Below are 26,395 nucleotides of genomic sequence, written 5' to 3'. Positions count from 1 at the left end.
ATATATATATATATATATAATATATAATTATATATATATATATTAATATATACATATATACATATATATTAACACAATAATATATATTTACATATATATACAGATATACATAAACCAGATATAAGACATACCATACAATACATACAACAACATACACACATACATATACACACATACATATACACACAGTGGTACCTCGACATACGAAAGGCTCAACTTATGAAAAACTCGAGATACGAAAGCAAATACGAAAAATTTTACAGTTCTACATACGAGAAGTTTTCAAGATATGAAAGGTTGTTGCTGTAAAGTCCCAAGATTCGCCCGGACTACCGAGAACAATTTTAAAACTCCCGCGCCGCCAGCTTAGTAAACTCGCCACCATCCTCCCGCTTTCCCATTGGTTCCTAATGCTAGTCACCCCATAAGATCCTGCTCTCCTATTGGTCAGCATCTACCCCTCATGCTCTATGTATTCTATTGGCAAAAGGATGCTGTAAATTGACAAACTTATTCATGCAATACATTTAACAAAAAAATAAAACATTAGGTAAAGAAATTTGGAAGCTTTTTTGTTTGTTTGTTTATTATAGTTAATAGTTACTTAAAAATTATTTGAAATGAGTACATGCAATACATTTAATAAAAAAAATTGTGAATTAGATATCATAAAATATAAAATAAATCAGACTGCTATCATCGAAGCCAACAAATACGTATATTTTAGAATTCTTCTTCTGTTTTAATATTACGTTACGTATATGTTTCATTATAGCTGTCAGTAACTTGGTATCTCCATTAGGTAAAGATAGAATAAAGAATAGAAATGAATGGTTATTATACTGTTTGGTAGTTTCAGTAGTTGAAAAGAGATAATAATGAAAATTTATGGCTTACTGCGTGCTAGGAAAAGTGATTGGTTGGCGATCGTTTGGTACTCGTAAGTGCTGAATGTAAACAGAAGTTTGGGTTTTTTTTTTTTTTTTTTTTTTTTTTATTTATTGTTTATTATAGTTAATGGTTACTTAACCCTCTTACGCCGATTGGACGTATTAAACGTCGAGTCAAAATGTCTCCTGTATGCCGATTGGACGTATCATACGTCGGCTCAAAAAAGTTTTTTTAAAAAATTCCGCGGGAAGGAAAAATACTTTATAGGCGGCCTACCAGCCGAAAACTTTTGTATCACGTGCTTTGGGGGATGCTGGAGTTCACCGATCCAAGGTGTTGTTTTGTTTACAATCGCTACGCAGGCGCGCAAGCGCGAATTTCTTTCTTATCGCACTAAAAAGTATCAGTGACACATCTCAAAAATTATTTCGTCACTTTGACATAATTTTTGCACCATTTTAAATTATCCGTTACATGAAGTATTATATATGAAAATGTGCGCAATTTCATGTAAAATACAACAAAAAATACTCATGATTGTAGCTTTTATCAGTTTTAAAATATTTTCATATAAATAACGATAAGTGCCAAAATTTCAACCTTCGGTCAACTTTGACTCTACCGAAATGGTTGAGAAACGCAATTGTAAGCTAAAATTCTTATATTATAGCAATATTCAATCATTTGCCTTCATTTTGCAACAAATTGGACGTCTCTAGCACAATATGTCGATTTATGGTGAATTTATGAAAAAACTTTTTCCTTACGTTCGTGCGATAACTCTTCCGATAAATTTTTTCGTGCGATTGTCCTAATGTTTGCATCCTTTTAAATTTGCCGTTACATAAAGTTTTATATATGGAAATGTGTGCAATTTCATGCACAATACAACAATAAACAATCCATGGTTGTAGCTTTTATCAGTTTCGAAATATTTTCATATAAATAACGTTAAGTGCAAAAATTTCAACTTTCGGTCAACTTTGACTCTACCGAAATGGTCGAAAAACGCAATTGTAAGCTAAAACTCTTATATTCTAGTAATATTCAATCATTTACCTTCATTTTGCAATGACTTGGAAGTCTCTAGCACAATATTTCGATTTATGGTGAATTTATGGAAAAAAAAAAAAAAACATTTTCCTTACGTCCGCGCGGTAACTTCTGAAAAAATCAGAATTTTTTTTGCGCGATTGTCGAAATGTTTGCACCATTTAAAATTAGCTGTTACATAAAGTTTTATATATGAAAATGTGCGCAATTTCATGTAGAATACAACTAAAAATGATTGAAGGTTGTAGCTTTTCTCTTTTTTTGAAATATTTGCATATAAATCACGATAAATAGAAAAAAAATCACGTTCGGTCAAATTTGACTCTAGCCGAAAATAGTTGAAACAAAAACGCAATTGTTAAAGCTAAAACAACTTACTTACGGCCAGTAATATTCAGTCATTTTTCTTCATTTTGAAAACAAATTTGAAGTCTCTAGAACAATCAATTGTGATTTATGGTGAATTTTTTGAAAAATATATTTACCTTCACTCCGCGCGCCGATTCGCGGCCGTAAGTCTCCGAAATACGTACATCGCATTATCCTAATATTTGCTCCTTTTCATATTAACCGTTTTATAGAGTTTCATATATCAAAATGTGCGCAAATTCATGAAGAATACAATAAAAAATAATAAGTGAAGGTGTAGCTTTTTCCATCTCCGAAATATGTGCATATAAAAAAATATATATATAAAAATTTCGACATTCGGTCAAATTTAACTCGTCCGAAATGGTCGAAATCTGCAATTCTAATCTAAAACTCTTACAGTATCATAGTATTAAATCATTTGTCTTAATTTTGAAACAAATTGGAAGTCTCTAGAACAATATTTAGAATTACGGTGAATTTTTTAAAATAACATTTTTTTACGTCCGCGCGTTACGAATTCGTACATCATTTTGTGATAATATTTTTCCGATGTTGCTTTTATTGTTTTACTATGTATTATATATCAAAATGATTGCAATTTAGTGTACAATACAACGAAAAAAAAAGTAACTCGTTAGCTTTGACCGTTTTTTGCACAGCGTGATTTGAATACAATTATCTATGAAATGTTTTTTTCTACCATATCTCGCATTATTTACATATGATAATGATATTATCATATGTAAATAATGATTGCATACTAAACTTCAGGTAATGATAAAAAAATGAGCCAAAAATGAACTCTTAATCTTCAAAACTAAGCGCGCTGTGATTTTTTGAAAATATTATTTTTTCCACTTCCGCGCTCACTCCAAACCGGCGCCGGCATACAGGAGAGGTTTTGATTTTTAGGGCTTCGGCGTAAGAGGGTTAATAATTATTTGAAATGAGTACATGCAATTTATTTAATAAAACAAATTGTGAATTAGTTATCATAAAATATAAAATAAATCAGACTGCTATCATCGAAGCCAGCAAATACATATTTTCTAGAAGTCTTCTTCTGTTTAAATATTACGTTACGTATATGTTTCATTATAGCTGTCAGTAACTCTGCATCTCCATTAGGTAAAGATAGAATAAAGAATAGAAATAAACGGTTATTATACTGTTTGGTAGTTTCATAGGTTGAAGAGAGATAATGAAAATTTATGGCTTACTGTGTGCTAGGAAAAGTGATTGCTTGGCGATCGTTCGGTACTCGTAAGTGCTGGATGTAAACAAATGGTTGGAAAGTTTTTTTTGTTAGTTTGTTTATTATAGGTAATGATTAATTAATAATTATTTAAAATGAGTACATACTGATTATTTATACATTTTATTGGCATATTCTAAGCTTTTAGCTTCTTAGGTTTAGATGTCAGAATCATAGACTAGGCTACAGTGGCACTAACATAGGCTAGGCTTATTGCTAAGGGACATATGCTAAAGTCATAATATATGCAGTAAAAATGGGCTGAACATTATATGCAGTTGAATATTGCTCAAGTATGTACAGTATTTTGCCTTTTTCGAGTCATACTGGGGTGTTTTTGTAGGGCTTGGAACGGATTAGGCATTTTACATGTAAAATGCGGTTCAAGATACGAAAAACTCATGATAGGAAGGCCACGTGGAAACGTATTAATTTCGTATCTCGAGGTACCACTGTACTTGGTTTTTTTAATAGTTTTATCACAAAAAGTGCATTTTATGTTGAAATTGATAAAAAAAAACAAGAATTTGTGGATATTTCTCATGGAAAAATATCGCACTGCAAATTTTCTGCAAATAATGCGGAGAAACGTTCCTGAGAGAAATCCGTGAATCCGGTCCACTGTATATATATATATATATATATATATTTATATATATTTATAGATTTAATATATATATAAAAATTTTATATATATATATATATAGATATATATAATATATATATATATATGTATATATATATATATAGATATATATATCTATATATATATATATATATATATATATATATATATATATATATATATATATATATATATGTATATATATTAAGGTTTTTTGCCACAAAGGAAAAAATGAAAAAGCGAGATAGCCAAGTACTTTTGGTCCTGTTCGGACCCTTTACTGAGGCAAGGGTCCGAACAGGACCGAAAGTACTTGGCTATCTCGCTTTTTCATTTTTTCCTTTGTGGCAAAAAACCTTTATTTATACATAGCATCACGTTTTATAAAAGGCGGTCCCCGGGTTACGACGGTTCCGGCTTACGATGCTCCGAGGTTACGACGCTTTTTCTTAAATATTCAATGGAAAAATCCGTCCTGGGTTACGACGCTGACGCTTCTGACGCTCCGAGTTAACGACACTTTTAAAAAACGCATACTATGATAAAAATGCTTTATAGTTTAGCTCAGTATATTAATAAAAATAAGTTTCTGGTTAGATTACAACAAAAATTTTGAGGTTATGATGATTTTCGACACTTTTTATGTCGTATTTTTCTATGTTTTTTAGTGACGCCTCATATGCGGAACTAGTTTCCGAGCGAATGAATACATACTAGCTTGCAGTGCGCAAAGTTTACATATAACAGTCCAAAAGCGCAAATAATGGAAAAATCATTGCTTGTTTCCAGTAATAATAACTAAATGAAGTTTCTGGTTAGATTACAACGCAAATTCCAAGTATCCAAAGAGAGACATTATCCAGTAATTTGATCAGAGAGAGAGAGAGAGAGAGAGAGAGAGAGAGAGAGAGAGAGAGAGAGAGAGAGAGAGAGAGAGAGAGAGAGAGAGAGAGAGAGGCGTCTTCCGACGCTCCGAGTTAAGGACAGAGAAGTGTTCGTTTCGTTAAACGGCCTCTGACTCATGCCAGTAAATGTTTGGTTGATACTAATAATATAAGCCTATTTAAAGATATGTTTACTTTAATTAGTCTATATGATACATAAATAGTAATCAACTGTTCTTGTAGCCCTCAAGATTTGGCAAAATCGAAGTATCCAAAGAGAGACATTATCCAGTACACTGGAACCTTGACATACGAATTTAATTTGTTCCGTTACCATCGTCGTATATCAAAACAGTTGTATCTCAAAGCATTTTTTCCCATTTAAAATAATGTAATATGTATTAATCCGTTCTAGCGGTATGAAACCACACCTAAACACAGCTAAATTACATATAATATACACAATTTATGCTCAAATAAATGAGTAATAACACATATAATGATAAAATAACATAGCAATGTGATAAATGATAATAAATGTTAATAAAATCAATTAAAAAAAGAAAGGAATTTTACTTACCACAACGAAAGATGACGTGAGGCCAGCAGGGGGAGGAGGTAGGGAAGGGTGGCAGGGAATGATTTGTTCTCTTTTTATTTACGTATGTACACTAATAACTACGTAATAAACACAAATGAAATAACATTGCTAAACTAATTTTTATTTATTTTTTTTAATCAGTTCGTAGTTTAGAAATAATGGTGATACCTTTGGAAGGTTTTTATAGCTTCCTTCTGCTTGATGATCGTGGATATTGTAGAAGGATTTCGACCATACTCGTTTGCCAAATCGACGATACGAACGCCACGTTCATGCTTTGCTATAATTTTATGTTTTGCTTCCATCGAAATCATTTTCTTGGGTTTTTTCTTATCACCTGCTTTGTCTTTAGCTTTGAGACCCATGGTTAATAATAAAATAGACAAAATAACACGAAAAATAGGTGCAAATACAACGAACTAAACAACGACGTGTTAACATGCAGCACCAACAAACAAACAGACTGAACGCCATTTATCGGTCGCCTATACAACTAACACTCATCGCAAAATCGTATCTCAAATATTTCGTTGTATATCAAAGCTTATATTTTCGCAAATTTTCTGTTGTATCTCAAAACATTCGTATATTAGGGCAATCGTATGTCAAGGTTCCAGTGTAATTTGATCAGAGAGAGAGAGAGAGAGAGAGAGAGAGAGAGAGACACGCCTTGGCAACAATGGTCTCGGGGATTGACGTAACGTTTATTTTCTGAACAGATAGGACAGAGAAGTGTTCGTTTCATTAAACGGCCTCTGACTCATGGCAGGAAATGTTTTGTTGATACTAATATATAAGCCTATTTAAAGATACGTTTACTTTAATTAGTCTATATGATACGTAAATAGTAATCAGCTGTTCTTGGACGAGTTAAAGTTGACCGAATGTCTAATTTTTTTTAAATATTTTTTTTATATACAAATATTTTGAAAATTAGAAAAGCTACAACCTTCAATTATTTTTTTTTGTATTTTAAATGAAATTGCACACATTTTCATATATAAAACTCTATGAGACGCCTAATATGAAACAACAAATATTATGAGAATGCGACGTACGCATTTCGGAGATTTGCTGCGGAGAATCCGCGCGCGAAGGGAAGGAAAGTTTTTTTTTTAAATTCACAATAAATCTAAATATTGTGCTAGAGACTTTGAATTTGTTTCACAATGAAGATAAATGACTGAATATTACTAGACTGTAAGAGTTTTACCTTGCAATTGCGTTTTTCGACCATTTCGGTAGAGTCAAAGTTGACCGAACGTGGTTTTTTTTCTATTTATCGTGGTTTATATGCAAATATCTCGAAAATGAGAAAAGCTACAACCTTCAATTATTTATTGTTGTATTCTACATGAAATTTCACACATTTCCATATATAAAAATTTATGTAACAGCGAATTTAAAATGGTGCAAACATTACGACAATTGCACGTATATGATTTTTTCGGAAGAGTTACCGCGCGGACGTAAGGAAAATGTTTTGTTTTTTCCATAAATTCACCATAAATCGAAATATTGTGCTAGAGACTTCGAATTTGTTGCAAAATGAAGATAAATGACTGAATATTACTAAAATATAAGAGTTTTAGCATACAATTTGGTTTTTCGACCATTTCGGTAGAGTCAAAGTTGACTGAAGGTTGAAATTTTTGCACTTATCGTTATTTATATGAAAATATTTCAAAACTGATAAAAGCAACAACCATGGGTTGTTTTTAGTTGTATTGTGCATGAAATTGTGCACATTTCCATATATAAAACTTTATGTAACAGCTAATTTAAAATGGTGTAAACATTACGACAATCGCACATATGATTTTTTTTGGAAGAGTTACCGCGCGGACGTAAGGAAAATTTTTTTTCATAAATTCACCATAAATCGAAATATTGTGCTAGAGACTTCCAATATGTTGCAAAATGAATGTAAATGATTGAATATTACTAGAATATAAGAGTTTTAGCTTACAATTGCGTTTTTCGACCATTTCGGTAGAGTCAAAGTTGAGCGAAGGTTGAAATTTTTGCACTTATCGTTATTTATATGAAAATATTTAAAAACTGATAAAAGCTACAATCTTGAGTATTTTTTTTGTTTATTGTATTCTACATGAAATTGTGCACATTTTCATATATAATACTCCATGTAACGGCTAATTTAAAATGGTGCAAAAATTATGTCAAAGTGACGAAATAATTTCTGAGATGTGTCACTGATACTTATTAGTGCGATAAGAAAGAAATTCACGCTTGCGCGCCTGGGTAACGATTGTTAACAAAACAACGCCTTGATCCGTGAGCTCCCAGCATCCCCCAAGGCGCGTGATTCAAAAGTTTTCACTTGGTAGGCCTTTAGGTATTTTTCCGCGAATTTTAAAAAAACTTTTCTATGTCGACGTAAAATATGTCCAATCGGCACCCAACAGACAATTTATCTCGACGTAAAATACGTCCAATCGGCGTTAAAGGGTTAATCAGGGAAATTCTGTATTTATGTGGCTCCTATAGACTTGGTTTGTTCCAGTTTGGTTATATTGTACCATAGCTAGTAATTTAAGATTTATTCCATGGAGAAAAGGATGAGCATGAACTATTATTGAATTTACTGTTATGCTACTGTTAACTGTACAGAACCAGAAAAATATTTTTACCTTATTGACCAATATTTTCCTCTTTTCAGGATTCATAAATCCCACATGAGACCCAAACGACTGAAATCCAGAATTCTTGCTCAGAATTCAGGTTTTTATTTTCACCAGGAAGATTCAGTATTGGACACTGCTTCTGATGACTCAAGTGATCAGAGTCAGGAACTTTTGATTAGAAGATTTAGCCAGGATGCAGTGCATTTGTGTATGAATACAGTTAATCAATACCCATCATATAGAAAAAAGTATATTCATGATAACAGACACACAGAAAGTGATCAGTCTTCTGTCCAGCAGTGTATAAAAAATTGCAAAAATTTGAGTTCGGACACTTTGTGTGAGAAGTGCTTTGGTTGTAATGTTAAAGTTGAGAAATATTTAGATGATAATGAAATGAAGACTGTTAACTCCAGAGTGGTAGACAGTGTTGATGGTTCAGGAAAAAGCAAGTGTATTTCACGTCTGAATCTTGGTGGTAATTGTGACATACCAAATAATTATCCATCGTGCGGAAGAGGAAGCTCTGTAGATTGCGCTTCAGTGTCAAATAATAAAGAGCTGGTAATCAAAAGTTCTTTGCAGTGTAGTCAGAGTAATACTTTTGTAAATGAGTCTCTGAAGGAAGAACATTTGATTTCATCCCAGAAAAATAATAGTGACAATGCAAATGAGAACCGTGGTATTGGAATTGTGAAAAATAATCTTTGTGAGACGAGAGATTCCTCCCCGACCAATACTACTTCTGAAGTGGTAACAAGTATTCTAGAAAGCATAAAAAAGGAAGATGCTTGTGATGGAGATAATAACCATGATGATAATGTAAGTGCTTTTCCAAAAAGCAGTTTTCTCAAGTCAGGTAATAGTGATGTGGCCAAATCCCTTCCCAATTTAGGTTGCTTGGAGGATTTAAATAAAAATGTTCTACCTCCCATTCAAAAAAGGGCATCTTCACAGGGTAGAAGGAAGAAGAATTTAGAAGAAAAACGGAAAAAAATGCAGCAGTTGTTTGGAAATGAGGGATCCATCACTGAGCAAATAGAACCTAAGGTACTAGTAAAGGAGGAGTACCCTGAATTAAGTTCAGGAGAATACACACCACCACTCAAGAAATCCTTGGCTGCAGAGAATGTTCACTCCCCTTTTCCAGATTACACACCTAGTCCTATTCATAGGACACCTGGATCTTGTGAGAGAAATGCTTCCAATATGCCAAATGATATAGAACACCTTGATAATGATAGGTTGCATTGTAGCGACAGTACATTTGGTGAAAATAAAGGGGAGATCTATTGTAGGAGAAGTGAGAGACTGCAAGATAAGATGACTAAAGTGATTTATGACCTTAATCTCATATATCCAAGTGATGAGATGAGTGACCAAGATATTAAACCAGATCCGGATTCAAAAAAGAACACTAGCAGTGAAAATGTAAATGACAGTTCTCATAAAGTTGTTGGGAATCGTAGAAGAGCTTGTAGCAAAAGAAAAAAGCCCGTTAGCAACTGCACTGATGTGTTAAATAACAATAAAGATAATCAAGAACACAATTGTCAAAGTGAAGATGAAAATAAGTTACCACAAAAAACCACAATTGGCAAAAGACAAAAGACAGTGGCAGATGCAAAAAATAAACAGGAGACCAGGCCAAGAGGAAGGCCAAAATGTGGAATTTTGGAATCAGAGAAAACTCGGGAATGCAAAAGAGTTCTACGAGAGGTTATGTTGGAAATAGAGGAAGCACAGAAAAGAAGGCTAGAAGATTGCCCCTTACAAGTTGCTGTTTCTGAAACTGGTTTATTGAATGATAATGAGACTTCAAAATGGATAAACAAAAATAGGAAATCTGCAGAATGCAAGAAAGCAGTTGAAGGTAGAAAACAAGCTACTCCAAGAAACGTCCTTGTAAAAGAGAACATTAGCAGTGAAAATGTAAAAATCAGTTCTCAGAAAGTTGTTGGGAATCGTAGAAGAGCTTGCAGAAAAAAGAATGAGCCCATTAGCAGTTGCACTGATGTGTTAAATAACAATAATGATAATCAAGAACACAATCCTCAAAGTGAAGAGAAGTTACCACAAAAAAGTACAATTGGCAATATCCGAGGCAAGGCTGTGAATAGAAGACAAAAGACAGTGGCAGGTGCAAAAACTAAACAGGAGACCAGGCAGAACAGGCCAAGAGGAAGGCCAAAATGTGGAATTTTTGAATCAGAGAAAACTCGGGAATGCAAAAGAATTCTACGAGAGGTTATGATGGAAATAGAGGAAGCACGGAAAAGAAGGCTAGAAGATTGCCCCTTACAAGTTGCTGTTTCTGAAACTGGCTTATTGAATGATAATGATACTTCAGAATTGATAAACAAAAATAAGAAACCTGCAGAATGTAAAAAAGTAGTTACAAGTAGAAAACCAGCTACTCCAAAAAACTGCCATTCAAAGAAATTAACTGACACTATACCAAAAGAATGCCAAGCAGAAAAATTAGACGAGGCTACTTCAAAAGGTGGTCAGTCAAAAAAATGCAATAGCACTCCTCCAAAAGTCTGCCAGTCAAAGAAATTTACCATCTCTGCTTTAGCAAAGAAGCAGTGCCAAAAAAATTCAAGTGGGAATGTTAAAAGTGCAAAAGTGTTAAAGACTTTGGAGGAAAAAAGGCCTCAAGAACACAGGAAAACTACAAAGAGAAAATCCAACAAAACACCGAGTATTGGCATTTGTACTGATACATCAACAGCAGCAACTTCTGATTGGAAGTCTAAAGAAAAGCAGTCAAGTTTGTCAAATGAAGGCATGGAAATTGGAAATAAAGATAAACTCGTCTCTGTACTAGACGAAAGTATATCAGGCCAAGAAAGCGATCATCCTTCTTTTATGTGTATTGAGGAACCTCAGATTGAATCTTTTGTTGCAGGTCAGTCATTTCTTTCACACAAATTTATTACAGTCCATTACTTATAATTTAGCCAAAACTTAGCTAATTTTGAGACTTCATATCTGATTCCAAAGAACATTCTCTGCAGCATTACCTTTGCACCTCAGACATCATCAGACTCTACAGTGTGGGTAAATTATTAGGTCAATAATTACTGGGAAAGTCTCAGGTACAAAATAAAATTTTTATATATACTTACCTAGTAATTACTTAGCTATGATGGTAGGAAAGAGGAACAATTGCACTAACAGCTCAATTTATTTATGCTTAAACATCCATGAGTGGGGAGGAGGGTGGGTTCCATTCTTAGAATTACTGGGTAAGTGTACATGAAATTTTATTTGATCATAAAAATGTCATATTAATAAACATTACCTTAATATAATTTATCTAGCCCTAAATCCCCAAAAACCGCACCAAAATTTACCACATTGGCAACCCTGTTACCTCCTATTCTGTCCGCCAGTTGGCAACACTGTCGTTGACAGGTACAAAACCTTCCCTTGAAAATCAGTTGTTAACGAGTACCTGTGCTGTTTACATCACGGCCGCTCTTTATAAATTTCCTAAACCTTTTTGTGCCTTTAAAGCTCTCATTAATTGTTAATGCGACTTTATGTTAATTACCACTCACGTATTACATCCACGAAATAGTGAATTAACTTTTATTTCTATTGTGGTATTTATATTGTATTAAGAACTTTTGCGACCCGGAATTACGTGACCTGCCCAACAGTCCAATGGATAGCCTAGATGATTTGATGCTTCCTTCTGCCAGCAACATCAGGAATTGCCCGGCTTGTGAGACAAGGATGAGTAGCAGGGAGTATGAACCCCATGACATTTGTAGCTTTTGTCATGGACAGGTTTGTGACTTGACTTCTCGTTGTGACTTATGTAAGCCTTGGTCTGACGAAGACATGACGACTTAATATGAAACATCAAAGAATCTTGCAGCGAAACAGATTGATTAAGGAGAAAAAGAAATCGGTAGCTAGACCTGTATCTAATGATTTCCTTGATTTGTGCGCTCATGGTTCTGGCTCTTCGGTTTCGGTATCATGTGATTCCGATTCCGAATTAATTGATGTTTTGCCACCTGTACAACCGGTAAATAGTGAAGTCGTTTCTGATGTTGATTCAAAGTTTTTGCGATGGAAACTAGTTGGAAAGAGAAATTTGAAAAATTACAGCTTAGTTTAGATAGACATATTTCAGCCAAGTTTAACAAGCTGTTAGAGAATTTTAAAGAAGCTTTTACTAGAATGTCTAAGACTCTTTTAGATTCATTTTCAGCTCCTCGTCAGGTACCTGTCGACAGCACCATGGGTAACGGTGTGACAGATACCCAGGCTTGTGAACCCCGTCGTGGCGACGGCCTAGGGGGGATCCAGTCCGGCCAGGTGCCTGACGATTCTTTACCCAATGTGTCCCCTGTTAGTCCCGTAACATTGCCAAAGGGCGCTTATTTAGGAGAAGGGGGGAGGGGTATTAGTGTTAGACCTAAGATAGATAGTCGTCAGGATCTTACTTCAGGGGAAGTTTCTCAGTTAGGATCTGACGATGGTGATGATGACGTGGATTCGTGTGATATTAATGTTTCTTTGAACGATGGTCATGATGTCGAGTTCAAGAAACTTTTTGATTTAATTTTGAGTTTTCTTCCTCAGGCGAGGCCTAAAGAGCAGAGGCAGCCTCCACCTCGTTGTATTACAGAAGGGATTTTTCTTGATGGTCCTTCCAAGTCGCGGGAATTTTTACGTTTTCCCTTTGCTCAAAGGTTCACGAGAGTGAGGGCGGACGTCGCCGCTAAACTTTCATAGGTGATCGGGGAAGGGAAGAGGAAGCTCTCTTCTCTTCTACGACACCAGAGAGGAGTTTATCAGGTGGCAGATGATACTTCATTCTCTCGATCCCCCAAACCAAATCCTGATTTTGTCCAACTTTCGGGTCAACCTTTGCTTTCCAAGGCTTCGGTCTCGGTCTCAATCGAAGGCTTTATTGCCATGGAGTCTGTTATGAGCTCCTTACAAGAAGCTCAATCCTTCAGTATGTGGGTTCTCGGAGGTCTTTTAAGGGGGCCGGCCGGCTAATGCCATTTGTAAGGAGAGGACTTTGATATTCATACCACTTAATAAGTTGACTTGGGACATCTCCAAACCGCATATGATTTTCGCCTCTGACCTTCGGTTTTGTGATGCCAGGGCGATTTATCCCGAAAATAACCATTTTTCAAATTCTATCTCCTCCCTTGATATATAATATTAAGACCTAGGATTACTACCATATACAGACCTGATGTAGACCTCCAATCGAATGAGGAGTTTTTTTTTCTAAGTTATTTTTTTTGCTAGATATGAATTTTTCAACATGGTAAAAAAATAAACCCTATAAATCAGGAGAAAAAAATTTATAAAAAAAAGACGAGACAAAAATTGAAAAAAAGGGCTCTATTTGATTGTTCTATAATGTCTTTCTTAGTTATATACCAAATTCCAATGTTATAGCTTTAAAACTAAGTGAGAAGATAGATTTTGAAGGTCAATAAGTATAGTTTTGGGATACGGGAATTCAAAGTTTTACTTCGTATTTTTAAAAAGACAGTGTTAATAAATAATGATTATTATGAACGTATTTTTAAAAAGACAGTGTTAATAAATAATGATTATTATGAATGTATATTTCTTTTTTGTGTAGTAATAAACCAAAACTATTTTATTTATCATAATTTAATCATAAATGATGGTCCCTTTGCTCATATATCATAGCCTGGGGCACTGCTTGAGGCAAGATGGGGCACTCCTTCCTATGCAACCCTCTCTCTCCCCTTCAGTAACTCAGCTTATTACAGCGAATTTTCTTCTTCTGTATGTTAGCGAGATGTTTTCCTTGTATTTTCCTCTTTGGCATGATGAAATTCTTGCCAAAACAAAGATAAACAAAAGTAAATTCAAGAGAATGTCAGAGGTGGAACTCGAAGGTGTACTCTTTTTACAAAGACAATTTAATAAATCATGATTATTATGAATTTCATATTCCATTTTGGATATTAGAAAACCAAAACTTTGTTATTTATCATAAATGATGATCTCTTTGCTCAAAGATCATAGCCTTGGGCACAGTGTGACGTGTGCTGTCAGGCAAGACGGGGGCGTTACTACGCAACCCTCCCCTCTCTCTTCTCTAACTACGCGTATATTATGATATTCTGTAATAATACTTGAGCGATTTTTCTTCGTCTGTATGTTAGCGAGATGTTTTCCTTGTCTTTTCCTCATTGGCATGATGAAGTTCTTGCCGAAACATACATAAACATACGTAAAAGCAAGCGAATGTCAGAGGTGAAATCGAACGTGTAGACTACTTGAAGTTTGTGCTCACACTGATGGTTGGATTTGGTAGCTGACTGAAGTGAAGTCTCCCTTCTCGACTCGGGGAATGTCTACAGATGCCATTTCTCCCAATTTCTTTGGCAATAATTATCAAAATTTACGATAATAGAAGAAATATTGCATTTTCTTGTACGGATCAATGTTTTAGGCTTATTGAGTTACATTAACTAATTACCCTGTAACTACGAAAGTAAGAGGAATTTTGACGAAATATTTCGTATACGTATTCTCAATTGCCATATGAAGCTCCGTGAATTTTTTCATGACTTTGCATTTTTCGCCCTATACCCCCATATAAAAGGGTTCTGGCCGGCCCCCTTAATGTATATCAAGGACTCCGGGTTTGTTCCTCCCGATGCTCCTCTTTTTTAGAAATTCTGCTCGTCTATTTCAATTGCTTCTGTACATCAGAACAAGCTTGCCGCTTCAATGCAGGCCTTTCTTGTTTCTCTAAGGCGTAGCCTGTATTTGTCGCAGTTACCCTCCTCTGTATCAGAGATTCAGAGAAACCGTTTGTTGTCCTCTTCTCCATTTGGCGATTCCCTATTTGATATGTCTGTGCTTTCTGAGGTTTTGAAGGAACATCAAGGTGATACCTCTTCCCAAGCTCACTGGGCCTTATCAAGAGCTTTTTCCTCTGGTCTTCCTCCAATTCCTTCAAGGAGTAAGCGTAAGTTTAGTGCCAGATCCGTGCCTTCTGCTCCAGCCCAACAACCTCCTCCTTCTGGCTCGTTTTTTCAGAGTGCATCTCAGGTTTCTGGCGCCTCAGCTTCCTCCTCTGGTGCTCACTCTTTGAAATGCGGGAGAGGTTCTTGGCTTGGCTCTAAGGGCAGGGGAAGACCTCAACCTCCAGGAGGACCTTCTTCTTCTTCTTCCTTGTCTCTGCGTAAGAATTTTTGGAAGTAGGAGTCATTACCTCACCCGGAGACCGCAGTAGGAGCTTGTCTCTCTCGCCATTGGTCAGCTTGGCAGGAGAGAGCAGTGGATGCTTGGGTAGTGGAGGTCCTGAAGGTAGGTTATGAGATCCCTTTTGTTTTGAGACCTCCACTTTCCAATTGTCCTCTCGAGTTCAGCAGTTATTCCCCTCACTCAATCAGGGGTCAAGCCTTGGAGAAGGAGCTTTTGGCTCTCTTGGAGAAGGATGCCATAGAGCAAGCTCCTCCTCCCGGGTTTTACTCACAGGTGTTTGTAGTTCTAAAGGCCTCGAGTGCTTGGCGCCCCATCATAGATCTTTCGGTCTTGAACAAGTTCATTCTAAAGTCCAAGTTCTGGAAGGAGACAGTTCAGACTGTTCTTTCATCCGTCAGGATGGGGGACTGGATGATTTCCATCGATCTTCAGGATGCTTATCTGCAAATCCCCATCCATCCGAAGAGCAGACCTTACCTTCGGTTTTTTGCAGACTCGGGAGTTTTCCAGTTCAAGACCCTTTGTTTCGGCCTCACCACTGCTCTACAGGTCTTTTCTCGAGTGATGGCTCCTGTTTCGGCTATTCTGCATCAGTAAAATGTAAGTATGCTTCGGTATTTGGACGATTGGTTAATCCAGGCCGAATCTCTAGAGAAATGTCTCCGGTCGAGGGAAATAGTTCTGTCTCTTTGTGTCGAGTTGGGCATTCGTATCAACTTTGACAATTTGAGTCTAATCCCTTGCCAGATCATAACTTATCTGGGGATTTTTTTGAATTCCCAGATTTTGAGGCCTTCTCCCACTCCGAAACGGATAGACAAGCTTCTAAGTCTGGTCGAAGAATTTTTGTCCTCCATAATGCAGCCAGTTTCCCTTTGGAGGACTCTCCTGGGCCATTTGTCATCCCTCATCCAACTGGTTCCCGGAGGTCGTCTCAGAATGAGGTCCCTTCAGTCGACACTTCGCCAGTCAAGGGATTTCGTGTCCGAGGACACGATAGTCGCCTCCTCTCCACAATGTCGGAAGGATCTCCATTGGTGGATGCAAGTTTACCGCCTCAAGTCATGGACATCTCTTCTTTCAGTTCCGCCGGACCTAATGTTTTGGTCAGACGCCTTGGATCAAGGTTGGGGCGCACGTGCACCTGGGCTCCGAAGTAGCTTCAGGCCTTTGGTCAGAGGAAGAGAGGATCATGTCAATAAATTAGAGGGAACTAAGGGCAGTGTACCTAGGCCTTTTTTCATTTCAGGATCAACTGTTAGAGACGGTTGTCGCGATCTTCGTCGACAACACCACAGCAGTCTCTTACTTAAGAAACCAAGGTGGCACACAGTCGGACCTTCTCACTCAAGAAGCGCGATCAATCCTGTGTTGGGCAGAAGAGGGGATTACGTTGGTCCTTCAGTTTATCCTGGGCCATCACAACGTCTTAGCAGACGCCTTGTCGAGACTGAACGAAGTTCAAGGGTCGGAATGGACACTTTGCCAGGAAGTCTCGGGAAGAAGTGGCCTGTCACAGTTGATCTGTTTGCCACCCCACTGAATTTTCGGTGCCAGATCTTCTTCACCCCTTACCAGACTCCTCAGAGTGCTGGGACAGACGCTCTTTTGCAGGACTGGGAGGGCCTTCAAGCATATGCATTTCCTCCGTTCGCTCTGGTGAGGTCAGTCCTCAACAAAGTGAGGGCAACCAAGCATCTGGATCTCACCTTGATTGCCCCCTTCTGGCCACAGAAGGAGTGGTTTCCCGACCTACTGGAAGCTCTGGTGGAGCCCCCATTCGTCTGACAGAGAGACCAGATCTTCTCAAACAACCCCATTTTCATCGGATCCATCAGAGGCTCCACATGCTTCGTCTTCGTGCCTGGAGACTGTCAGGAGATTCTCCAAGCACGAAGGGTTCTCCAGAGTGGAGCGACATTTGGCTCTTGCCAGACGGCAATCAACCAGAGTAAATTATCAGGCTAAATGGTCGGTTTACAGACGTTGGTGTAAGTCTCAAGGACATTCAATTTCTAGACCTTCCTTACCGAAAGTAGCGGAGTTTTTAGTTCATTCACATCATGACAGGGCCCTGTCGCCTTCGTGCATTAAGGGTTATAGGTCGATGCTTTCCTATGTTTTTAAGGCAAGGCTCCCTGAAATCTCTTCATCTTACGTCATTAGAGATTTAATTCGTTCCTTTTCCCTATCTCAACCCAGTCCGCAGTGTTCTCCTCCAACATGGGACGTTAATAAAGTCCTTCAAGCCTTAAGGTTCCCTCTGTTTGAGCCTCTGAATAAAGCCGATTTTAGGGACCTCTCCTCTGAGACACTCTTCCTTGTCTCGCTGGCTTCAGCCAAGAGGGTGGGTGAACTGCAAGCACTCTCTTTTCTGGTTGCCAGATCTGGACAAGACATGATTTTGTCATACCTTCCTGAATTTGTCGCAAAGTTGCTACATCAGTAGCTTTAATGAAGAACGTCTCAGTCGCCAAGGTGCTTGAGGCAACGACTTGGCGTTCTAATTCTGTTTTTGCCTCTTTTTACTCGAGGGATATTTCTCTAGTTCTAGGCAACCTTCGTTCTTTGGGCCCGTTGGTGATGGCAGGACAGGTCGTCAGACAGGAGAATTAGGTAGTCTTCCTGTTTTACGTTTGGTTGCTACCTGTATATTATCTATTTTTTGTTGTATATATTTTTTATTTTTACATTATAACTTATGGCAGTTTTTGGTTTAGTTATAATGGGAATTAGGCAGTTTGGTATTTAGGTGTTGTTGATGACAAGGACTAGCTGCTTGACAACTCATGCTGCTTCCATTGTCATGTGACCAGCCACTGGGTTGTCGGCACTGGCGACTATGCTTCTCCCAAAGTCGATGCCGACCTAGGACTAGCCACTGGTTCACTTGTCCTGACAACTCACGCTTCTTCCATTGTCCTTCTGGATAGGGAATTAGTCAGTGGATCGTCTGCTGTCATCTGGTGACATTTAGTAGCCCTGAGTTTCTTGTTGACGAAGTCGGTTGCGTTGATACACCCTCCAATGGTCGTTTAACATGAGACTAGGTTGGACTGCTGGCACTCGTCCTTCGGGACTGAATCACCTTTTTGCTCCACGCTCATTTCTCTTGGCACCAGAAAGCTCGAGTCAGGAGTTGCTCATGAGCCGATATCGCTGCTGGTGGTGTTGGGTTGCGTTGATACACCCCCAATGTTTGCTTAGTTTTTAATCACCCAGGCAGTCCAGGCACTCATCCTTCAGGGAAAGAGTTGTCAATACCCTCTCTCTTGACGCCAGACATTCGTGAGAGAGCAGGTGTCGTTGTAGTGCTTGATAAAGTCATCAGGGTGCAGCCTTGCTGTCCTCATTTCGTCTGACTGGTAACCTGGTCGATCACCTGACTTTAGTACAGACAGACTGATTATGCACTTACTCCTTGTCCTTTACTACCGCAGTTCGGCGGCATAATGGTAGGAGACTTTGAGTTCTTAGTATCTTAGACCTCGGGTTGAGTTTTTAACTGCCTATGATACGTATATATTTCTTTGATTGTTTTGTGTCCTATTCTGCCCGAAAGGGAAATTGTACTCAGATTCCCTCCTTTTCAATGTTGTTAATCGGGCTAGATAAATTATATTAAGGTAATGTTTATTAATATGGAATTTTTATTATAAAATTAATATTAATAATACTTACCCGTATAATTTATTTAGTCCCACCCATCCTACCCCACGATCTGCCTATCACAACTGATTTTCAAGGGAAGGTTTTGTACCTGTCAACGACAGTGTTGTCTTGGCGGACAGAATAGGAGGTAAGAGGGTTGCCAATGTGGTAAATTTTGGTGCGGTTTTTGGGGATTTAGGGCTAGGTAAATTATACAGGTAAGTATTATTAATATTAATTTTATAATAAAAATTCCATTTTTATATAAGTAACTTACCCAGTAATTACTTAGCTGATTCCATATTGAAGGAGGTGGGGGAAATGAACTCAACTACTAATATAACACCAATTATAAGAGTAAAATAGTTAGCAAGAGTTTCCAAACGCCATTCAGAACGTATGATAGGCTTGTTTAAATTTGCATCAGCATTAGATCCAATACTCAGATTACAACAAATGAATATGAACAAGTTCTAGCTATTGCATGCAACAAACAAGATGAGAGACTGACCTCATTGAAAGATTAAAAAAGGTGGGGAGATACTTCGGCCTTGATCCTGGAAGGAATCTCTGCAGATGGAAGTCACCTGACTCCTCAGTCTGTATGAATGACAATACACACAGTTGCCTTGTTGACAGGTTGGGAGGATGTTAGGATGATCGTCAGGTGGCAGGGAGGTGCTCAGCTACTCTGAGGAATTGTCGTATCAGTTTTCTGGAGCTGATGGCTGTCTTTTTGTCTCTGAAAAAACTCAAACCTCCAGAAGAGAGAGTTGTTCCGATACGTAATACAAACCATTGGTCCTTTAACAATAGGAATGTACTTAGCGGCAGCTGGAACCAGTCGTAAGCTTCGAACAAGGGGGTTCGGTAGTTAACTGCTTGTCTGACAGTCAGCGGGCCGCGCGGCTGAGAGGTGAAGAATCACTTTGCTTTCGGCTGCGCTGAGTGTTAGACGTGTTGCTGCTCTGCCCACTTCTGTCGTATGCTGAGAATTCTCCGTCGTCATTGTGAAGCATTATCCTACTTTTTCTTATACTGTGTGCGTGTGTGGAATAACGTGAGTGCATGGTTTATTCTTTTGTCATTATTTGTGATTGCTCGTGTAATGGATTCCCACGAGCCGGAGAGACCCCTCCCCCCCTTCAGCCGCAGATTGTGCCCTGTTGTGGAGGGCCATAAGTGTGGGGCCTTTCGATCCCTTATTGAGGTTGACCCTCATGAGTTTTGTGCTCGGTGTCGAGGGTGTGAGTGCTCTCGCGCTGAGCCGTGTGATGTTTGTGTATTTTGGTCGGAGGAGCAGTGGGAGCGTTACGAAGGAAGTCATCGGAGGGTTCTCCAGTTACTCCCCTGGTCTCGGACACATCTTCCTCTTTCCTCCCTCCATCACAGGTGACTCCCGCCAGGCCAGCGATCGCTCTCTTGGTGAGCCGCTGGTACCCAGGGTCGACGCAATGGTCCCAGACCGGCTGCCGGTTGAGGCGAGGAAGAGGTCCCTTCAGTCGCCTGGACCAGCCTCGGCTGGTTCAGTCGTTGTGGCAGGCTGTGAGGACAGGCCTCGCTCCCACCGCGACAGCGGACTCTGCCGGTCCCCTGACCGCCGCTACCACCGGGACCAGGCGGAGAGGAGGACCAGCAGTAGCTCTTCTGACACTCAGGACCGTCACCACTGTTCTCAGTCTAGCCGCTCTCCCCCGGAGAGCCGTGTGACCAGGCCTGCAGCTCGATCACCACCACAGGTTGGCAAGCGTCTGCAGCCCCCCCATCCCTTCAACTTCCTCGGGTTACACCAGGAAGAGCGAGGCGATCAGGAGTGATCTGGAGAAGTGCGCTCCTCGAGGTCCCACCATGAGGGCGCGTTCCTCGCGGTCCCGCCATGAGAGCCTACGAACCTGGCACGTCCTAGGACCGACTAGATCGTACGCACAAGTGGCAGGAGAAGACCATGAGGGGTCTGTTGTGGTTCCTCCTGTGGAAGGAGGAGGGTCTCGGGAGGCGTTCTCTCTGGATGGGCTCGACGGTCCATCTCCGCAGGACGCAGTCACTCCTGAGATCCAGAGGTCGTTTGCTGAGGTTATTGCACTGATTTGTCAGCACAATGACCTTGGGGAAGGATCGCCGCTCCCACCTTCCGAGCCTACATCTAGGCTGGAGTTGTTCTGGGGACCCAAGAAGGAACCCAGGACTATGGTGAGTCTGCCGCGATAAGCCTTGGCCGACAGTGTGCTGAGCCAGGTGGATGCTCTCGTCTCCGGACAGGAGGGTTCGCTTTGGTCCGGCAGGTCGTCCAAGCTCCTTCCCCCACCTCTACTACGACAGAGGTGATTTTATGTGCCAACGGAGGACCCTCTGCCGCCCAAGCAGGTTAACCCGGAGCTGGCTAGGCTAACTCTGGGGGTGTCTCTTCAGCATCTGCTGTCAGAGAACCTCTGGTTCTCGCAGCAAGAGGCACTTGCATTAGAATCGACTGCCATGGCAGCATTCCAAGCAGTCTCCTGGCTAGACCTTTGGTCCCTCACAGTGTCTAAAGTCGCGGCCTCTTCGGGAAACATCACTCATGAAGGGGACCCAGCTTTCGGGAGACTGTGTCAGTCTGGAGGTAGGATTATCTCCTACCTGGCCTACCAGATGGCCAACCTGTGGGCCAACCTGGTTCTGAGGCGTAGGGACGCTGTCCTCACTCGAGTAACCAGGTCAGCAGCCTCGAGTTACAGCAGCTAAGCCCAAGAACTTAGCTAGCGCTTCCTCTGGGGCTAAGACAATTGCCTTGTCGAAGCCAAGAGGAAAGACTGCCTTCAGCTTATACTGTAAGGAGTGATCATAACCAGCCCTCCTCCCAGCCCTCCTTCTCTCGAGGAGGAGCCGGGAAGAAGAAGTCAAAGAGAGGAGGGAAACGCTAGGGACGGCATTCCCCCTCACCTGCTGCCGGAAGTGGGGGGGTGCCTGGCGAGCCATTGGGCAACTTGGCAGCACTATGGAGCAGAGACCTGGATAGTGAATGTCCTTCGGGAGGGATATCTACTACCCTTTGAGGTGCAGCCACCCCTCACCTCCAACCTGGTCCATCTACAAACGTACGCTCCCGGTTCTGCCAGGGATGTGGCGCTTCGGCAGGAAGTGGAAGCCATGCTGAGCAAAGGAGCTGTGGAGATCGTATGGGATCAGTCACCGGGCTTCTACAGTCTACTTTTGTCCTGGGGGGGCTGGTGCCCGGTGATAGCTCTCTCCCTTGAACCAATTCGTTCGCCAGACTCGGTTCACGATGGAAACGACACGTTCAGTGCTCGAGTCCATCAGGGAGAACGACTTCATGCTTTCTGTGGACCTGAAGGACGTGTATTTCCAGATACCCATCCATCAGTCCTCCAGGAAGTAACTCCGCTTCATCCTCGACTGGACAGTGTACCAGTTCAGGGCACTTTGTTTCGGTCTCTCAACCGCCCCACAGGTGTTCATACGCATGTTCACTCTGGTGTCGGCTTGGGCCCATTCGGTAGGGATACGTCTTCTGGTTCTGGGGTATCTTGATGATTGGTTGGTTCTGGCAAGCTCCCGCTCACAGTTGCTACAGGACAGGGATCGACTCCTTAAGTTTTACCGCGATCTAGGGATCGTGGTGAATTTTGAGAAGTCGGATCTCGAGCCCAGGCAGAGGATGAAGTATCTGGGCATGCTGATCGATGCGGTAGCAGGGTGAGTCTTCCCGGCAAACTCGCTGATCAGCAGGTTCAGGGAGGAGGCCAGATGGTTCCTGTCCCTACAGGAGCAGCCAGCTTAGCAGTGGCAGGTCGTGATCGGTCACCTGTCGTCTCTCAAGAAGTTAGTCCCTCAAGGGCGTCTTTACCTGCGGTCTCTTCAGTGGAGGCTAAAGGAGAGTTGGTCACAGGCAAGAGACCCGCCGTACTTCCCCGTGTCTCTCACAGAGGAGGTGAGGCAGGACCTTGTCTGCAAGCTGGCCGACAGGAACCTCGTAAGAGGAGTGCCTCTTCGCACTCCCCCTCCCCCCTGAGATGTTGCTGTTTTTAGACGCGTCAACCGAGGGATGGGGCGCACACCTGGAGGAGTTTCTGGCTGCGGGTGTGTGGGATCATCACAACAAGCACCTTTCACATCAACGTCCTGGAGCTCAAGGCAGCATTTCTCGCTCTCCAAGAGTTCCAGGACTGTCTGATGGGACACTCAGTGGTGTTGATGAGCGACAACAACACAGTAGTGGCGTACGTCAACAAACAGGGGGGCCTAGTGTCCCTCCTGTTGCATCAGTTGACATTGCAGGTGCACGAGTGGGCTGTGGCACACTTGGTATAGCTGTCAGCCCGCTACTTTCCAGGCAAGAGGAATGTAGTAGCAGACAAGGTCAGCCGTCGGGATCAGGTGATAGGAACCGAGTGGTCCCTTCACCCAGACGTGGCGGAAAGGCTCTTCAACCTGTGGGGGCATCCAGTCGTGGATCTGTTCGCCACCCGGCACAATAGAAAGCTCCAGGTTTTCTACTCAGTTGTGCCGGGCCCATGGGCAGCTGCAGAGGACGCTCTTCAACACCCGTGGGAACACCCCTTCGTCTACGCCTTTCCCCCATTCTGTCTGATTCACAAGGTGATCAGCAGGGTGCTGGTCACCGCGAATCTTTGGATGAATCTGGTGGTGCCCAAATGGCCTCAGGCTGTTTGGTATCCGGACCTGCTGGCTCTGCTCGCCGAAGCACCGAGAGAGATTCCCCCTTGGCACAAGCTCCTGTGCCAGCCACACATGGAACGGTATCACCGGTCGGTTCGGTCCCTGTGTCTTCACGGCTGGCTTTTATCCACCATCTCTTTTGAGTGAGAGGCTATTCTCGCCTAGCAGCAACAGAGATGGCTGGGTACTTCAGGCAGTCTTTTGCAGCTGTATACCAAGGAAAGTGGTCCTTCTTCTGTGGTTGGTGTCGTGGACAGGGTCTATCTCCTCTCAGAGCCACTCTTCAGCAGGTAGCGGATTTCCTCGTTTTTCTTCGGCGAGAGAAGCTCCTCTCCGTCTCCGCAGTTAAAGGATACAGAGCCACCTAGGCCCTAGTCCTTGAACTGCGGGGAGTGTATATCTCCTCTTCCTTCAAGATCTCCCTCCTTTTGAAGAGCTTCGAGAGGTCTTGCCTACCCAGGGAACTCAGACCCCTGGGTTGGGATGAGACTCTCGTCCTTAGAAGTTTGACTCTAAGTCCCTTCGAGCCACTCCAAGAGTTGTCAGACAGGGATCTGACCCTCAAGACCCTCTTCCTGCTGGCCCTGGCATCGGCAAAGAGAGAAGGGGAACTTCATGGTCATTCCTTCGATGTTAAACATTTGAGGGGATGGGGATCTGTGACGCTCGATTTCGTCCTGAACTTCGTGGCGAAGACTCAGAACCTGTCGGTCCCTGATGACCGGTTCGAGTCCCTCACGATCCCCTCCTTGAAGGATTTCACAGATAACGATGCGGATGAGATGCTGCTTTGTCCTGTGAGGGCGCTACGGGGCTATCTGAAGAGAACTCGGCACCTCAGGCCTGAGTGTCAGTGCCTCTTCGTTAGCACCGGGGTTACCAAGAAAGAGGTATCGAAGAACACTCTCTCTTTCTGGCTTCGTGAGGTGTTCAGGAGGGCGTACGACACGGATGATAGTGACGACACCCGTACCCTTTGTCTGAGAGCCCACGAAGTCAGAGGTATTGGTCTAACCCTTGCGTTCCGCAAGAACTTCTCCGTGTCTCAGATTCTGAAGGCAGGGGTTTGGGCCAAGCAGACCACCTTTACCCCCTTCTACCTTTGGGATATTGCCCACAGGTCCTTGGACACCTTTTCCTTGGGACCCGTGGTGGCTGCTCAACAAGTTGTGTAGCTTACCCAGCACCCAAGCGGACAGAACAGCATCGCATCCTTGTGTGACTGCATGAATGGATGAGTGAAAGAGAGAGTGACTGGCTTCTCTTCCTCCTCTTTTCTTCCCCTCTACCTGTGGGCAGAGGGCCGCGGTCTTCACTACGCTGGACAGGAGGCAGATGCAGGTAAGCTACACGACCGAGCTCCAGCCTATCCCTTTCAGTAGGGATAGAAGTGGTTATCCACCACTCCCCTAACAAAGGGGGGAGTAGAGGCCAACAAGAGACAAACCCATAACTTCATATTGGCTCTTGAAGTAGGAACTAGTTCTTGCTTGCTAATTATAAGAGGTACGCTTGCCTCCCTCTTATAAATTTGGTCCAGAGGTCTGACCACTGATCCTGCAGTGCACACCCCGATCAGCTGGGCGGAGGCTAGGATCCCTCCCTCTGCTCTTACGACCAGGAAGGGAACCAAGGTCGGATGAACACCAGTCTGTTCATAAGACTCAGATTCCACCCACCAATAAGTGAGTCTTCCTATTGTTAAAGGACCGATGGTTTGTATTATGTATCGGAACAAATCACAATTTGTCGAAAATTGTATTTTTCCTAACTATACAAACCTGAGGTCCTTTACACAGAGTCCCACCTCATGCCACCCCTCACTCTGTTTTTTCCTGGGCCTAAAGCAAAGTGATTCTTCACCTCTAGTCGCGCGGACCACCGACTGTCGAACAAGCAGTTAACTACTGAACCCCCTTGTTCAAAGCTTACGACCAGTTCCAGCTGCCGCTAAGTACATTCCTATTGTTAAAGGACCTCAGGATTGTATAGTTAGGAAAAATACACTTTTTGACAAATTGTGATATTTGGTTGGTTCTAGACAACATGCTTGCAATGTCCTACATTAAGAGGTTGGCATGATACTCGCCTCCTCTCAATATGGTAATGTTAGCCATCCTTCAATGGGGCAAAAAAGGAAGTGGTACTTGTCTGCAATTCACCTTACAGGGTCTCTCAATATATTAATAAGACTCCCTATCAAGGAAATTGACAATCTCAACATAGTGGAGTTGGACAACCTCTCTTTCAGAAAATAGCCAATATGCTTCCACAAATGGAAGTGGACCTGTTCGCTACATATGAGAATCACAAACTACTAGGCAAGCAACAGCAAGAGATGCCTTCCTACAAAGCTGGAACAAATGGAGGACAATATTCCCTTTTCCTCCATTGTTCCAGATTTCAGGTGTGGAGCAAATGCCTAACCTACTAAGGAACAGTTTACTTAATACATAACCCCAAATTGGCCAAACAGGCATTGGTTCTTGTTACTATAATAATGAGTGA

At 41.3% G+C, this 26,395-nt stretch overlaps 1 protein-coding gene across 1 annotated transcript in view; it reads left to right on the top strand.

Annotated features, from left to right (window-relative positions):
* Window positions 1-26,395, top strand: part of LOC135216765 (uncharacterized) — a 97,644-nt gene that overhangs the window by 50,101 nt on the left and 21,148 nt on the right. The window contains exon 6 of the mRNA XM_064252241.1: window positions 8,362-11,237. Coding sequence (XP_064108311.1) covers window positions 8,362-11,237 — 2,876 coding nt within the window. The remainder of the gene's footprint in view (window positions 1-8,361; window positions 11,238-26,395) is intronic.

The sequence above is a fragment of the Macrobrachium nipponense genome, chromosome 6 (genome assembly GCF_015104395.2).
Source record: "Macrobrachium nipponense isolate FS-2020 chromosome 6, ASM1510439v2, whole genome shotgun sequence".
Classification (NCBI taxonomy): domain Eukaryota; kingdom Metazoa; phylum Arthropoda; class Malacostraca; order Decapoda; family Palaemonidae; genus Macrobrachium; species Macrobrachium nipponense.
The sequence above is the reverse complement of the archived record's forward strand: the minus strand, read 5'-3'. Positions and strand labels throughout refer to the sequence as shown.